General features: G+C 33.8%; 1 protein-coding gene and 1 long non-coding RNA gene across 3 annotated transcripts; one reads left to right on the forward strand and one right to left on the reverse strand.

Moving 5' to 3' along the window:
* Positions 1–14,206: 14,206 nt before the first annotated feature.
* Positions 14,207–17,895, forward strand: LOC141394028 (uncharacterized). Of its 2 annotated transcripts, XR_012410241.1 has the most exons (3): positions 14,231–14,588; positions 14,657–14,861; positions 17,764–17,895. It is a non-coding gene; the product is annotated as an uncharacterized lncRNA (long non-coding RNA). The 2 variants fall into 2 exon arrangements; XR_012410240.1 differs by lacking the exon at positions 17,764–17,895 and having other exon boundaries at positions 14,207–14,588; positions 14,657–17,541.
* On the reverse strand, positions 16,801–17,561 carry LOC141394027 (uncharacterized). The gene is made up of 2 exons (XM_073967778.1): positions 17,530–17,561; positions 16,801–17,297 (listed from the first exon to the last, which is right to left on the reverse strand). Exons 1-2 carry the CDS (start codon positions 17,555–17,557, stop codon positions 16,801–16,803), a joined length of 525 nt encoding a protein of 174 aa, XP_073823879.1. The 5' UTR covers positions 17,558–17,561.
* Positions 17,896–18,215: the final 320 nt, after the last annotated feature.

Here is an 18,215-nt window from a genome sequence, read left to right on the forward strand (position 1 = left end):
GCTATATCTCCAGATCGGGGCGGAATTTTTAAAATTTATATAGCCTGTGACACTTTCAGGCCGTGTGGTAATATACTCTGAAAGTTTCAGGAAGATCAGTTGAGCTGTGTTTGAGTCCATAAACTTCAAACAAACAAACGTACAAACATTTTCCTCCGTTATAGATATACTCGTAGATACCGCCCAAATTTCACTGAAATAAACATGGGAGCTATAGCCAAATCAACACCCATTTCAATACTTATTTCTACACCAAATTTAGTTACACATTGGACATACATAGCGTGTTTGGGGCATCAAATACATGAAATCGGCCGAAAATATATATAGGAGCTATATCCAAATCTGAACCGATTTCAATATAATTCGGCATACTCATTTCTACATCAAATTTAGTCACACATTCCAAATTTCATTGAAATTGGACATACATAGTGGGTTGGGTGCATCAAATACATGAAATCGGCCGAAAATATATATAGGAGCTATATCCAAATTTGAACCGATTTCAACATAATTTGGCATACTCATTTCTGCAAAAAATTTAGTCACACATTCCAAATTTCATTGAAATTGGATATACATAGTGGGTTGGGTGCATCAAAAACATGAAATCGTCCGAAAATATATGTAGGAGCTATATCCAAATCTGAACCGATTTCAATATAATTCGGCATACTCATTTCTGCCACAAATTTAGTCACACATTCCTAATTTCATTGAAATTGGACATACATAGTGGGTTGGGTGCATCAAATACATGAAATCGGCCGAAAATATATAGAGGAGCTATATCCAAATCTGAACCGATTTCAACATAATTTGGCATACTCATTTCTGCAAAAAATTTAGTCACACATTCCAAATTTCATTGAAATTGGATATACATAGTGGGTTGGGTGCATCAAAAACATGAAATCGTCCGAAAATATATATAGGAGCTATATCCAAATCTGAACCGATTTCAATATAATTCGGCATACTCATTTCTACCACAAATTTAGTCACACATTCCTAATTTCATTGAAATTGGACATACATAGTGGGTTGGGTGCATCAAATACATGAAATCGGCCGAAAATATATATAGGAGCTATATCCAAATTTGAACCGATTTCAACATAATTCGGCATACTCATTTCTGCCACAAATTTAGTCACACATTCCTAATTTCATTGAAATTGGATATACATAGTGGGTTGGGTGCATCAAAAACATGAAATCGTCCGAAAATATATATAGGAGCTATATCCAAATCTGAACCGATTTCAATATAATTCGGCATACTCATTTCTACCACAAATTTAGTCACACATTCCTAATTTCATTGAAATTGGACATACATAGTGGGTTGGGTGCATCAAATACATGAAATCGGCCGAAAATATATATAGGAGCTATATCCAAATCTGAACCGATTTCAACATAATTTGGCATACTCATTTCTGCAAAAAATTTAGTCACACATTCCAAATTTCATTGAAATTGGATATACATAGTGGGTTGGGTGCATCAAAAACATGAAATCGTCCGAAAATATATATAGGAGCTATATCCAAATCTGAACCGATTTCAATATAATTCGGCATACTCATTTCTACCACAAATTTAGTCACACATTCCTAATTTCATTGAAATTGGACATACATACATAGTGCGTTGGGTGCATCAAATACATGAAATCGGCCGAAAATATATATAGGAGCTATATCCAAATCTGAACCGATTTCAACATAATTTGGCATACTCATTTCTGCAACAAATTTAGTCACACATTCCAAATTTCATTGAAATCGGACATATGTAGCGTGTTTGGTATATCAAATACTTGAAATCGGACGAAAATATATATGGGATCTATATCGAAATCTGAACCGATTTCGATATAGTTTGGCACATTTTGTTATAAGCTACGTTCCGTCACGCATTCCAAATTTCATGGAAATCGGACATATATAGCGTGTTTGGTACATCAAATACTTGAAATCGGACGAAAATATATATGGGAGCTATATCCAAATCTGGACCGATTTCGATATATTTTGGCACATTTATTTTTAGGCTAAAATCCATCACACATTTCAAATTTGGAGTCTGTATCTGTAACCGTTCTATAGATATTTGCATACAAATTTTAAATTTTTTGGAGGTACCTCCGATTCTGATGCTATATCTCCGGATCAGAGCGGAATTTCGAAACTTTTTATGGCCTATGTTACTTTCAGGCGATGTAGTAATATACCCTGAAAATTTCAGCAAGATCGATTCAGCGGTTTTTGAGTCTATAAATTTCAAACAAACAAACAAACAAACAAACAAACATACAAACATTTTTCTATTTTATATATATAGAAGATAGAAGATATGCATGAATTACAACAACTAACAAATTTACAAAAACAACATTGTTGTTATTGAAAATTAATTGTCAAAAATAAATATTGAATAATAGGGTCGTTCCAAAAATTTTTTCAGGAAAGACATACAGCCTGTTCATGTATGTCGACAGAAAGGTTTCTTGCGCTTCGGAAGTGGAAAAAAATCATTTTCTGTTCATGTAAACACCTTCGAAACGAAAATCTATGCGACCGACAAGCCCTACGAAATAACACGTAAACGTACACTTTTCCATTAAATTTGGGTTTATGTATTTCGAAAGGACTGTCTCTTATAGAAAGAGAATGTCAAAATCACTCACTTGCTTTGTAGCTGCCGAGTAGGACGTAAACTCGCGAATAACACCGAAAATCTTAAAACAAATTTATGCAACACATTCTTGAAACAAAATAAAAATTTTACAGATACGTTTCAATGGCGCTTTCATTCATTATTTTGAAGAAATCAATTGAATAAAATAATTCAAAATACCGACACATTTTATTTTTCAAACAAAACAAATCACACATATTACAATATTTGTATGTATATGTGGATTTTGTTTTCATTTCTCATTTGGCTCTCATTTATGGAACATAGTTGTACAAATGTACATTCAAATTAGTAGTATTTCGCATAAGATACGTAACGGCAGTCGCACGATAGTTTGCGAAATACATGAACGCATTTTTAGACGGAAGCGAGTGACCGCTTTCCTTTCGTACAGGTTTCCGTGCGACATACATGAACAGGCGGATAAATACATTTTGAAAATCCTCTAAAATAGAACAAATTTGAATCAAAATGTAAATATAAAGCATACAGAACTGTCGTAATTCATTGTTATTACACGTTTACGGTGAAAAGAATAATTTTATGGTAGCAAATATCGAATTTTCAAATTTCATGAGTAGACCCTATTACATTTTGAAAACTAAATTTACAAAAAAAGTAAGAATACAGCAGGTTGTCACTTCTACCTTGTATAAATATGCCTTGGACCAGACTAAAATATTTGTAGAAATAATGAACAGGAAAAGTACATTTATTGCCTCAAATGTTATAATATATCTAAAAATTCCATAATTTGTATACATTTCGCACCATATCTCCAAAACTGTTAAATTTGTCTTAATGTTTTCATTTGGAAACATATCAACGACAGACGATATTCTTAAAAATTAAGCTAAGAGCATCGAAATAGTGAAAATCTTGCTATAGCAGAGATAACGGCCATTCTTTGTGTTTGTAAAATTCTGCGATAAACCATTACGTGAACCAATATGATTATATTCTATTTTCAATTCTAAATATCGTACTCTGTAAATATTTAAAATTGTATCCTAAATATTATGAATTCTTTCTATTGAATTTATATGCTATGTATCAATATTTCATATAATATTCGAAAAATCTAATTTTTTGGCTCATTTTAAGGTACATGTAGAATAGAATATGTGTCAAAATCTCCAGTCCATCGGACAAAAAAATAGATTTCTTAAACAAATACATGAATATGGATTCATAAAATTAAAATAGTTTTACGTAACGCTACACAACATTTTTTAATTTCATGATTTTTAGTCAAGTAGGGCCCCCTCCGAAATGAAATCCTGCGTACGTCCCTGTCGTAGACCCATACTTATACATATATACCAAAATGAATGTCTCGACGAGCTGAGTCGATCTGGCTATGTATGTCCGTCCGTCTGTCCATCTAAACCTTGTAATCACGCTACAGGTCGCAATTTTGATCGGATCGTCACGAAATTTTGGATGTTGATGGGGGTCCCGGAGGGGAAGAAGCCTATTGATTTTGGTGATGGTCGGATAATATTTAGGGGTCGGAATGGGCAAAAAACTTATGTGGATAAAAATACAACGTTTTCTTTCAAAGCGAATATCTCAGCTTCTGTATGGGGTATACCAAAAGTACAACCTGACAATGAAAGTAGAAAATATCACATTTCTATGTTCTCTTAGGTGATCAAACAACGAAGATATCACAATAGTCGCAAATAAAACCCGAATTTTCAGTTTTGCGATTTTAATTATAATGACAAATATCACAGCTTTGATTAGGGACTTTCAAAAAGCAAAGATTGCCCATGAAAGTAGAAAATTCCATCTTTACAATGATGCAAACTAGGTCAGCGTAGGTGACAAAATAGCGGAGATATCGCAATAGTCGTTAATACATCCCATTTATCATTTTTTTTGGAAATCACGCTACAGGTCGCAATTTTGATCGGATCGTCACGAAATTATGAGGGTTAATGGGGGTCCGACAGAGGAAGAAGCCTGTTGATTTTGGTGATGGTCGGATAATATTTAGGGCCGGAATGGGCAAAAAACTTATTTGGATAAATAGAAATTTTTTTTCCAAAGCGAATATCTCAACTTCTATAAGAGGTATACCAAAAGCTGAACCTGACAATGAAAGTAGAAAATATCATCTTTCTAATGATGTAAAGGATCCCGTAGGTGATCAAACAATCAAGATATCACAATAGTCGCAAATAAAACCCAATTTTTAATTTTTGCGATTTTAATAATAATGACGGATATCACACCTTTGGTTGGGGACCATCTAAAAGCAAAGCCTGACTGAGAATGTAGAAAATCCCATCTTTAAAATTATGCAAAGTACGTTGGCGTAGGTGGTAAAATAATAGAGATATCGCAATAGTCGGTAATACATCCCTTTTTTCCTCTTTTTGTGCAATCACACTACAGGTCGGAATTTTGATCGGATCACCACAAAATTTTCTCACAGAGATAGAAGCATATTGATGTTGGTGATGTCGATAGTAGTAAAATATAAAATTAAATATTAATTATTTTGGTTCAGTTCGCCTTAAGTCATTTGGTATAAAAGCCAGTAGGTGAAAACTTTCGTATCTCCCTAAAAGAAATGTTTTCGATTGAAAAGATAATGCACAGAGGTAGTGGTGTAGGGTATCACATAGTCGGCCCCGTACCGACTATAGCCTTTTCTGACTTGGTAATTTTATAACGTTTTTGCTTCTCCTGTAAAGTTTTGGTTTTGTGGGTCACGTCTTCGGGCATTTATGGTGACGATATGTATTTTTTATATGATCGCAAATGATTAGTTCGATGTGCTACAAACAGAAAACCAAACTTAATATACCCTCTATACTATGGTGGAGGGTATAAAAAGATTGAGAAGAAGATCGAACTTATGCTATTTTCATAATATCGAATACTCTTGGGTAATATGAAAGCAGAATAAATCAGTTTATTTTTAGGACAGATAAAACATATTCTCTATTTTCCGTCTATATTAACATTGTCACGAAATCCTAAAAACTTACTTACTTACTTAGTTGACCCATTACAGAACATTTGTTCCATAGACCGAACTAAGAAAAGATCTCCATTCCTCTCTGTTTTTCGATTGACTTTTTGGAATACCGCGCCTTTCCATTTCTTCATCCACTTGTGTGCTCCATCGAAGCTTAGGCCTGCCGATTCTGCGTGCACCGCCATGTGGCATGTATTCATACGCCTTTTTAGCGGGTTCATCATCGCTCATTCTCATAATATGGCCTAGCCAACGCAATCGTTGCATCTCGATACGTTTAACTATATGCATGTCTTTGTATAGCTCATATAGCTCGTGGTTCATACGACGTCGATATTCACCGTCAACGCAAATCGGCCCGTAGATCTTTCGAAGAATTTTCCTCTCAAACACACCAAGCACTGCCTTATCTGCTTGCGCAAGTACCCATGCTTCGGAGCCATACATTAGCACGGGTAGTATCAGCGTTTTGTATAGTGTTATTTTTGTTTGACGAGATGTGGCTTTGTTTTTAAATTGCTTACTTAATCCATAGTAGCATCTGTTGGCCAATACAATTCTTCTTCTTATTTCACAACTGATGTTGTTTGTTGTGTTTATGGCAGTGCCGAGGTAGACGAAGTCTTTAACTACCTCAAAATTATAGGTACCAACTTCTACGGTTGGTCCGAGCTCTATGGACGCTTTGCGCGTCGACACCATCAATTTGGTCTTTTCGCCGTTTACCGCCAGACCCACTTTCGCAGATTCTGCTTCGACCTTCCTAAAGGTATCAGTTACTTCCTTTACTGATCGTCCCATGATGTCTATGTCATCAGCATAGGCAAGTAACATGTGGCTATTGGTGTAAATTGTGCCATTTCTTTTGACATTTGCATCTCGTATTACCTTTTCCAGCAAAATGTTGAATAGGTCACACGAAAGGCTGTCTCCTTGTCTGAAACCTCTTTTGGTACAAAATTCTTCGGAGAGGTTCTTTCCAATTTTAACTGAGGACCTAGTATCAGTTAGAGTCATCTTACAAAGCCGGATGAGCTTTGCGGGAATACCAAATTCAGACATTGCATGGAATACCTTTGATCGGAGGGGACTGTCGAATGCTGCTTTATAATCGACAAAAAGGTGAAATGTGTCGATCTGCATCTCTTGGGTCTTCTCCTAAAAACTGACTATTATTAATCTTAGGCCATGTTTATATTATAGCCTTTTGCAGGGTTAACCTACTTAAGGAGGATTTATTTGACGTATACGCCATGGAATTGGCCAAGGCGAATTCAATAAGGTGATCCAAAAGGCGAATTCAAGCGAATTTAGACCGTAGTCTTCATTTGCTGTCAAAAGTTTTTGCGCGAAATATCCACTAAATGTAGAAGAAAATGGTACAATATTCTTAAATAATGATGTTGTGCGCAAATATTCTTTATAGAAGCGAAATATTTGTTATTTATTTTTGATTGAAAATATGTTTTGACAACAAATGAAGACATCAGTGGGTATTATTATGTGTGTTCGTTTACTCAAAATTTGTACAAATTGTTACTGGATGTTGTTCGTTTACTCCACAGTACAATGCAAAAGAGATTAGTCGTTTACAAGAAGTTACTGGACTTGTACAAATTTTTACAAATTATTGAGTAAACGAACACACCTATTGTATCACCTTCTTTCTTGCACCATGAATTGGCATTTGAAACCCAGTGGCTTTGTTAAATCCGGTTATATATAAACGTACTATTAATATAAACACATCCTCACACTTTCTGCGCTATTCAATTCATCTGCAATTATTTCTGTTAGAATTACGAATTCATTATGTTGGTGCTTATGACACGTTTTACTGCGGTTTAGAGTTAACCGAAGGAATATGCAACATTAATGATATGAAACAGATAATGGAAATGTTGTCTCACAATAGGTCTGTCTGGATACTTTCCCAGCTAGAATTGTCCAGCAAGAACTTTCTCGGAGTGTAAGAAAAATGTATGAAGTGAACAGACACCTTCCCAGCAAAAACCAGCAAGCAATCAGCTGATTTGCCAAAACTGATAAATTTGTCTGCTATTAAAGAAACCAAAGCAAGCAAAAATTTTGTATTTTATTAAAAACAATAAAGAAAATGACCCTCAAAAAAAGAATTCTTACATTTGCAACAATTGACTTGTTTATTACCACAATAAAATTGTTTTCTATTTGCACAAACATAAATCACCGAATAATTAAAAACTGTCAAAATGTCTCTCTCGATTTGCTCTCTTTTGCTGGACTTTTGTGTTAACAGACTTCCAGCAAAAATTGGTACAAATTGTTACACATTTTAGGGTAACCAGACAAACCTATTAATGAATGTTGCCACTTTACTTTAATGCTGATATATTAAAGTCAGTTTTCGCTTAAAATATAAAATGGAATGATGAGTTTATCATTTGTCTTATTTGTATATATTTTTGAGTATGAGAGGTATGTAATGGTTTCGTCGCTTCCCCTATGTCTACAATTCAGAAGTGAAACATTTTAGTTGAAACAAAAAAATATTTTCGAAAACATAATCTGTAAGCATCCATTATTTGCAGCTCCCTGAAGATGGTTAGAAACTCCAATAGAAGAATTGGAAAATAAAAGCATATAATTATTTATTTAAAAAATTATACCCGAACGATTTAGCACTTTTGAAAATCTCTAAAATCTCATTTGAGATCAAATATTTTCAAATATGTATTTCACTTTTGTACACAAAATATTCACATCCCTTAAAGTATGCAACAATATATATAAATTGAATTTCTTAATCTCATGTCTGCACATTCTAAGCAATTTATCTCATTCATCCAAGTAGTCGTAGTGTTCGACAATATCCATTTCATCACATACTCCTCCATCTAAATCTATTGTCAACACTTTGTAATGTTCCATGTTGATGTTAAGGAAATCAAGAGCATACCATCATTTACCTGGCTGGATTTGCAAAACTGGTATTCGTGTCACGTTTAGCTACTTGAAAAGTTTTCTTTTTTACTTCCCATTTCATTGTGGTGTGAGATTACTTTTTTTATTCATGGAAAGTGATAAATGTATGCATCTTCTATTGTGGTCGTTGTTGTTGCTCTCTTTTGGCCATGCAATTTATGGTCTGTTCCTTTACTTTTGAAAATGGTAAAACCGGCAAAAGTAGCAAAAGTTGTGAACTGCTCTCATATGAACTGTGTGGTGTCAGAAGTAAAGGAACGCTTTTCGAGTAAAAAGTGGTAAAACTTGAAGATTCTTGCACGTAAAGGAACAGAGCTTAAGTTAGCACGTTTAGTGCTAAGATAATCTTAACAAGATTTTCTTTGTTGAATATTCGCAGTGTAATTGATTTCAGTCGCCTTAAGGTATGCAACATGTTCTTTAGAGAACATGTGAGATTACTTAGAGTTAACACTGTAGAGGAAATAACGATGACAAAGATTTGTACAGTGATTCTGAAGTAGGTGGGGTAGGTGAATTGCTACCGAACTTGGCGACACAAAACCAATATTTGGGTTACTTCCCAAATCCATCTTATGAAGGCCTACAACTTTCACAAATGTTATCAACTACAATATAACAAGACCTGCCACATCGTGTACTCGTATTGTTGCAGGTTTCAGTTTGACAACGTCAATCATGTGAATCGACTTGATCACATCCTCAGATCCCCAATGTTTAACACAATTAATCGCTGGTTGTGGAAATATCAGTGGGGAAATTCAAGACTGTTTGTACTGCATCAAAACAGTCAGTGATATTACGATTCCATATTACACGACTTCCAGTTTTTGCTGGGAATGGACTGTATGATATTATTAGAAACAACCCTCAGCACAGTGGATCCACTTATATGGAAAAAGTGGCCAAACATATTTCCAGTGTAAATATCAAGCTAATGCGCTGATTAGAGCTTTGTGCTGCTGCAAAGATTGTTTTAAGAAACCATGAACGTAGCATTCTCCTCTCTTTCTTCTCTGGTATGAATTGTTTTATACTGTCAATACAAAATGTCATGAACAAAAGTTCCGATTATCTTATGATGCAAAAATAGGCATGTGGAAACAAAGCTATCTACAAAACAACGTAAAAACCAACCAATTTAGCGAGTTAAACAGACCAACATTTTTGTCTGAGAATTGGTAAAATCCTTAATATACATAAAACGCCTGGTAGACTATACACTTATAACATGTTTAAGTGCATTATCTCGATTTATTTGACGTGTATTGTATGAAAATGACAAGTTAAATCGACTCGATTTGCTAAATCCACCATAGTCTAAACGTACTATAATGCCAGGTTTACATTTACGAAATCCACTCGATTTCAACTGTCAATTTCATTGCATAAACGTCAAATAAAATCGAATGGATTTCAATGGATTTGAAATCGAGTGGATTTAGTAAAAGGACTTACATTACGCCTTGTAGCGTTCTTCTCGGAATGCACGCATCGCCCACGTAAGTCCTATTTGGAAGCAAAGTTCTTCATCTTTCCATTGATATGAATTATGTTAAGCGACATGCATTTTCGGTCGTGGTGAAAAACACTCACTAACAAAAAGTTAACCCTCTCATACCCAAATTGTTTCCCTTGTGTCAATAGCTATTTTGAGAACATATAAGCTCTGTTCCTTGACGTGCAAAAATCTTCAAGTTTTACCACTTTTCACTCGAAAAGCGTTTCTTTACTTTAGACACCATACAATTCATATGAGAGCACTTTACAATTTTTACTACTTTTGCCGGTTTTACCATTTTCAAAAGTAAAGGAACAGACCAATAATTAAAGTAAATGTCAAAACTAACCCACCCAGCAAAAAATTTTGGAAGTTGTGCAATTGGAGTTATGATTTCACAACATCTTTCGATGTAGTCCAACAGAGTTGTGAAAAATGCACTCCGATAAATTTTATAAGCAGTTGCTGTAGAGATCCCTACAAAAAAAAAAACAGTTGGTTGATCCCTACACATTTCTTCAAAAGTGTGTATACATTTCGAAGAATTTGTTATAAAATAAAAAAATAACAACTTAATGCTTAGTTTACATTTACGAAATCCACTCGATTTCAACTGTCAATTCCATAGCTCAAACGTCAAATGAAATCTCATCTGGATTTTATTTGACGTTTAACCTATGGATTTGACAGTTGAAATCGAGTGGATTTCGTAAATGTAAACCAAGCATAAGTTGCGAACATTTTTGCGGTAATTCACGAGACGGAAATTTTTAATGGAGTGGAGTTGGAGGCCATATCGAAAGCTGAACTAGTGATGGGAAGGCAACATAAAACAACTTTAGGATGATGAAAGAAAATCAGATGCGCTTGGATTAAATCGAGAACGGAGGAAGTAAGCTCAAATGTGATTGAATAAAATGGAAACATTTTTTAATTTGTGTTTATATAATAAAGTTCTTTGTGTTCTTGTTTTACACAAATAATAAATGCGTTTTATTTATTTTGGGATATTTCGCAATAGCTTGCATTTTAATTGCATCTTTGGACTGATTAAAAACACAATCCGAAGAGTGTCTTTAAATTCAATCCAAAACACTACATCAAAAGCTGTGATTTGGATCGAAAATGGAGTGCATCCCAGATGTGTGCTGTGGAAGCAAAATGGAGTGCATCCTAGCTGCGCGCTCTCTTGTAAAATTCATAAGAGAATTCATAGGAAAAGATGTACTCCAACGGCAAATGTACCGTACAACTGCATCCGCGGATGCATACTTTTTGCTGCCCAGCAAGGATGCACTCCATTTTCGATCCAAATCACGGCTTAAGATGCAGTGCTTTGGATTGAATTTATATGCATTCTTCAGATTGAATTTTTAATCAGTCTAAAGATGCAATTCAAGTGCATTGCGAAATATCACAAAATAAATAAAATGCATTTATTATTTGTGTAAAACAAGAACACAAAGAACGTTATTATATAAACACAAATTAAAAGAAAGTTTCTATTTAATTCAATCACACTTGAGCTTACTTCCTCCGTTCTCGATTTAATCCAAGCGCATCTGATTTTCTTTCATCATTCTAAAGTTTTTTTATGTTGCCTTCCCATCACTAGTTCAGCTTTCGACATTGACTCCAACTCCACTCCATTAAAAATGTCCGTCTCGTGAATTACCGCAAAAATGTTCGCAACTTAAGTTGTTATTCAGTTATTTTATAACAAATTCTTCGAAATGTATACACTCTTGTTTATATTTTGAAGAAATGTGTAGGGATCAACCAACTGTTTTTTCTGTAGGGATCTCTACAGCAACTGCTTATAAAATGTATCGAACGGAGTGCATTTTTCATAACTCTGTTGGACTACATCGAAAGATGTTGTGAAATCATAACTCTAATTGCACAACTTCCAAAATTTTTTGCTGGGAAGTTATAACAAAAATTGCGGGGCGTTACTCCCTCTGTCTCAGAAGATACAGTACATTATTTCTAAAATTTATTTGGTTAATATTTTGTGAAATTTTGTAAATAAAAACGTTTTAATTGTTCAGAAGTGTTCTTTTGGCCTTACTTTTGAAGAATAAGAACTAAAATTTTACATAAAACTCATATATTTTGATTTAGAAAAGATTAGAGTAATTTGGACTGTACACAACGAATTTGAATTTGCGCTGATGGGCTAGACTTTACGCTAAATAATGCACCGTAGTTATGTTGATAGATGCACAACTGATACTTTTTGTTGTTACAAGGTTAAACAACCCTTCTAAGTATACTTTTGATAATGAATCAAAGTATAATATGTAAAATAGCGGTCCTTAGACGCTCATAAAGACAATGTTGCATATATGCAACATCGGGCCTGAGAGGGTTAAATTCCGATATAATAAATGGTCTAAGCTCAATGAAATTTAACGCAAAGTTAGATGACAATATTATTGAAGTCTTTTTAAAATCGTTTTCATATTTTGTTCTACTTTTTTTAGTTTATTGTGTTCAAATACAAAAGATGCCGGACTTATAGCCCGTCTCCACGGTACGTCGTTCGTTCTCTATTCGTTGTTCGACCCATAACTACGAATAAATTACTTATTTCCCCACACAAAATTCTATGAACGAACGACGATTTTTCTATGTTGTTCGATTAGAAATACTCTCTGAACGACGAATAAATATGTCCCATCCCTAACAAATGAGAGAATTTATCGAAAAAATTAATTATGACATGTCTAAATTCAAAATGTGTAGGGATTAACCAACTGTTTTTTTCTGTAGGGATCTCTACAGCAACTGTTTATAAAATGTATCAAACGGAGTGCATTTTTCATAACTCTGTTGGACTACATCGAAAGATGTTGTGAAATCATAACTCCAATTGCACAACTTCCAAAAATTTTTGCTGGGAAGTTATAACAAAAATTGCGGGGCGTTACTCCCCCTGGGTCAGTACATTATTTCTAAAATTTATTTGGTCAATATTTTGTGAAATTTTGTAAATAAAACGTTTTAGTTGTTCAGAAGTGTTCTTTTGGCCTTACTTTTGAAGAATCAGAACTAAAATTTTACATAAAACTAATATATTTTGATTTAGAAAAGATTAGAGTAATTTGGACTGTACACAACGAATTTGAATTTGCGCTGATGGGCTAGACTTTACACTAAATAATGCACCGTAGTTATGTTGATAGATGCACAACTGATACTTTTTGTTGTTACAAGGTTAAACAACCTTTCTAAGTATACTTTTGATAAAGAATCAAAGTAGAATTTGTAAAATAGCGGTACTTAGACGCTCATAAAGACAATGTTGCATATATGCAACATCGATCATGAGAGGGTTAAATTCCGATATAATAAATGGTCTTAGCTCAATGTAATTTTACACAAAGTTAGACTTCAATATTATTGAAGTCTTTTTAAAATCATTTCCATATTTTGTTCTACTTTTTTTAGTTATTTGTGTTCAAATACAAAAGATGCCGACTACTGGTACATGCCGGACTTATAGCCCGTTTCCACGGTACGTCGTTCGTTCTCTATTCGTTTTTCGACCCATAACTACGAATAAATTACTTATTTCCCCACACAAAATTCTATGAACGACGATTTTTCTACGTTGTTCGATTAGAAATACTCTCTGAACGACGAATAAATATGTCCCATCCCTAACAAATGAGAAAATTTATCGAAAAAATAATTATGACATGTCTAAATTCAAAATTGAAAAATTTGTTGAAAACACAAAAATTTTTAGAAAAAATGAAAAAGATGAATGAAAATTAATGAACTAAACATTTTATATAGATGCAGAAGGAAGATGGTTCTGTTTTCTTCTTAATTCCACACAGATTTCTTGTCCATTAGTTCAAAATAGCGTAAAAAATCAGAAACAAATAACTGAAAGTCTGTATACACACATGGCATAATAATATAGGTAAAGTCATTAGAATAATGACAATACACCTCTGTAAATCTGTAACTCATCAATCAAAAAAAAAAAAAATACAAATACAGCCATGCGTATATGCGTCATCGTTTTCAGATATGACAAGAAATGACAAAAACAACATTCAATTGTAAATAAACAAAATACTGGCAGAAATAATTTGTAATGTAATCATGTATGAAATTGGCTCCAATTACTTCAATGGTGTGTAATAATAAAAATTGTTGGAGCTCAAGTCATATAACGTTAAAAGTAAAGTTTTTTTTTGCAACAAACAATAATACAAACATTAGTATGACATGTGATATATGCATGTAAAAAAAGTGATGGTGTGCAATTAAGCGCCTTTAAAGCATCTAAAATATGTATTTGGTGGTTTCAGCAATTAAAAACCCAGTAGATATGTTTGCACCGAATAAGTTTGGCGATAAACAATGAGCAATGTATGGTATTCTGGTATTCTACCTATTTAGGGGGTAAGATGTTTGTAATTGAAGTCAATCTAGTGCATTTAAGTCTGAATTTTTAATAATTTCGTTTGTAGCTCTATTGGGTTGATAACTGCGACAATGAAACAACAAAAAACTCCATCCATACGTCCCGAGATATGTGCCTCTGAAGTTCCGAAAATTCCGTTGTTTACTTGGAATAGAAAAGTTTGTTCTCATGTCCCAGATTTGCACCTGTCCATAGGAGAAAGTCTTACATCCCGGACCGAAGCCCGACAATATAGATATACATTATACTGTGTATGATATTCCTTAAAGTTTACGATAGTAATCATATTATCATGATCCATTGAAAAATTGCGAAGTTATAAACAATAGAATTTTCTGAACTTGAAAGGCCCATATCCCGGGAAGCATGGGATTATTTCATTCGACGAACTTTTTATACCCTACACCACTATGTGGGGAGGATATTATAAGTTGGTTTTGGCCAAAAAGTTTGTAACGCATCGAAATAATATACCAAAATGAATGTCTCGACGAGCTGAGTCGATATGGCTATGTGTGTCCGTCCGTCTGTCCATCTAAACCTTGTAATCACGCTACAGGTCGCAATTTTGATCGGATCGTCACGAAATTTTGGATATTGATGGGGGTCCCGGAGGGGAAGAAGACTATTGATTTTGGTGATGGTCGAATAATATTTAGGGGTCGGAAAGGGCCAAAAACTTAGGTGGATAAAAAGACAACGTTTTATTTCAAAGCCAATATCTCTGTTTCTTTAGGAGGTATATCAAAAGCAAAATCTGGCAAGGAAAGTAGAAAATATCACCTTTACCACGATGTAAAGTAGGTTGTCGTAGGTGGTAAAATAGCAGAGAAATGGCAATAGCCGATAATGCATCCAATTTTCCGATTTTTCGGATTATGTTCCCTAAAATAAATGTTTACCAGTGAAAAGCTTATGCACAGGGGTAGTGGTGTAGGGTATCACATGGTCAGCCCCGTCCCGACTATAGCCTTTGCTCACTTGTTATTTTTGTAATTAGGATGAAAAGCTCCAGCTGGAGAGTATTGAATTTGCTTAATTACCGTAATTATAAGCGTTTAATTTTACCAGTTTATGTCGGTAACGTGAAAACGAGCTAGAAAGAGTATTTTGTTATAGTTTTAATGTACACAACAACTTCGCTTTTACAAACTCAGGCCATCAATGTCATACAACTAAATAGACATGAGTGCTAAATATATAGAAGATTAAGCATTGTTTGACGATTCTTTATGATGATTTTCGAGAACCTTCAAATAAGAAACTCACTGAGTGAATGAGCGATACGTTGAAAATTTAAATCACATTTGACACAAGGTATTGTCATGGATATGCTGTTATATGAGACTTCAATAAAAATATCTTCGTAGAACTAGTTTAATTCAATGGTGGGGTTATAGAACGTCTGTAGGCCATATGTCCGAACATGTATGGTGTAAATGGAAGTCTGAATATTGCGTGGTAGATGAAAATTCGACAAAATACATGTATTTAAAATTAATACCGCGTGACACCATTATCAAACGAACGTACCTCTTCTTAGATTATTTTAAAATGAATACCAACAGAAAAATTTTTGTTTTTTATATACATAAAACATTTTAGAACAATATATTTTTATTTAATTTTCAGCAGTATTTCATATCGGATATTTGTATAGTTTATGCCACAGTTTATACAGTTGGCCATTCAGAGTTCTGTTAACAACATTTGACAACAAACATAATAGATTGTTCATTATTGTGATTTGATTTCCTTTGTATTTTATGTATTTGACAGCAAACTAAATAGTCAGGGCTAACTAGTTTGGGCTGAATGGCCAACTGTATAAACTGTGGTTTATGCGTTAGATGACAACTTAAAATCCTAAACCGTACATTTGAAAAGTTTTAGTAGTTTGAAGATAAATTTAATAACGATTATAGTTTCATTTTTGCCAATTTTGAATATCCTTTCAATTTGCATTTTGCTTTCACTATTCCTAAATTGTTATTTAAATGTCTAATTCTAAAATGCATTCGGCATTTAAAAAAGAATTTTTTTACCTTCTCTGGTAAATTTACTTGATTGCTAAGTTGCAAAAGTCTACGCTGTAAATTGTTATTATGATCTATTTTTGTATTTTAAGAACTCTTGATTAGGTTTTTTAAGGAAGCCCAAAGAAATTTGATCAACCCATGAGCCGGTTTTCTAGTGATCTTCGTATTCATTCGAATTCAGTTTCCAAATAACGTACCCAGCCATTTTTTCGAGAGCTTCTCCCTGGAGTTGCCCGACATCTTCAACTGGTTCTCTTTGTACATCTTCAATGCCCAACATTTCGTTTTCAATACCTTCGAAAATAAATGGATCAACTGCACTGGGATTGATCTGAACATTGGATTCTGAAGGCACCAGCTCGTTTTCAGAACTTTCACAAAGCAAGGGATCAATTTCACTAGTATTCATCTGATCATTGAAACATAAAGCAACATCTTCATTTTCAGCCTCTTCGAAATTCAAGGGATCAATTGCAGTCGGATTGACCTGATTATTTGAAGATAAAGCCACGCCTTCGTTTTCAGGCTCTTTGAAATTAGAGGAATTCATTATATTCTGGTTGATCTGATCATTGGATCCTAAAACCATAAATTCAGTGGGGTCATTTTTAACATTTTTAGTTTCTTGAAGAATTTCTGTATTTCGAGCTGGAATAATAAATGACGAATTATGTATTATAATAAACAAGTGTAATGGTACACAATCAGGGTCGCAAATGAATATTTCAATGCGTTACAAACGGAAAAACAAACTTAATATACCATCCATACTATGGTGGAGGGTATGAAAACAATTTTAGTATACGCCATAGTGACTTAGTTTGTTTCGATGAAGACAATGTCAACGACTTAAATAATCATGTTTTAAATAAATATTTACCCATTTTCAATTGAGTCAACGGTATCATTATTTTCCAAGAATTCACGTTCTCAATTCATACCCATAAAACATTCCGTATTTTCCAAGAATTCAAGTTCATCATATGAGCCCATAACATTTTCAGTACTTTCCAAGATTTCACGTTCTTCATCTACGGCCATAAGACATTCACTAATACCAAAAAATTCTCGTTTAATTATTTCTTTTCTTGAAATATTTGTAATCTTACTCAAGCTCGTCATATCCGGATGTAACAACAAATGGTACGGCAGTTGGTAATAAATAACATCCTCTGGAAATCTTTAAAATATCAGATGGCAAAAAGTGGTCTCTTTACCACTGAAATTAATCCCACATGCTTCTGACCACTTCAAGCGCATTACCTCATCTGTTGGGATGTGGAAGAAGGAACTATTTCTTCCACAGTCCTTTTTTTCACACAGAAAGCAGGATCTCATTTTGAAAAATTGAAAATATTTCGTTTGAAATCACAATTTGTAAATTCAAATTAATTTTAAAGGTAACTGTCATAAAAGTATGTATACATAAATACTATTTGCCACAATTGACAATTGCATGTTTTCATTTCATTTGAAAGTTGAGTGTTGTCAAAGACAAATTTTTAAAAAAAATTGTAATCATATGTTTGCCTGACTTTACCTCTCTTATTATGCCATGGTATACAC

Source organism: Musca autumnalis, unplaced genomic scaffold, assembly GCF_047663935.1.
Source record: "Musca autumnalis isolate F117 unplaced genomic scaffold, ASM4766393v1 scaffold_2, whole genome shotgun sequence".
In the NCBI taxonomy this organism is placed as follows: Eukaryota; Metazoa; Arthropoda; class Insecta; order Diptera; family Muscidae; genus Musca; species Musca autumnalis.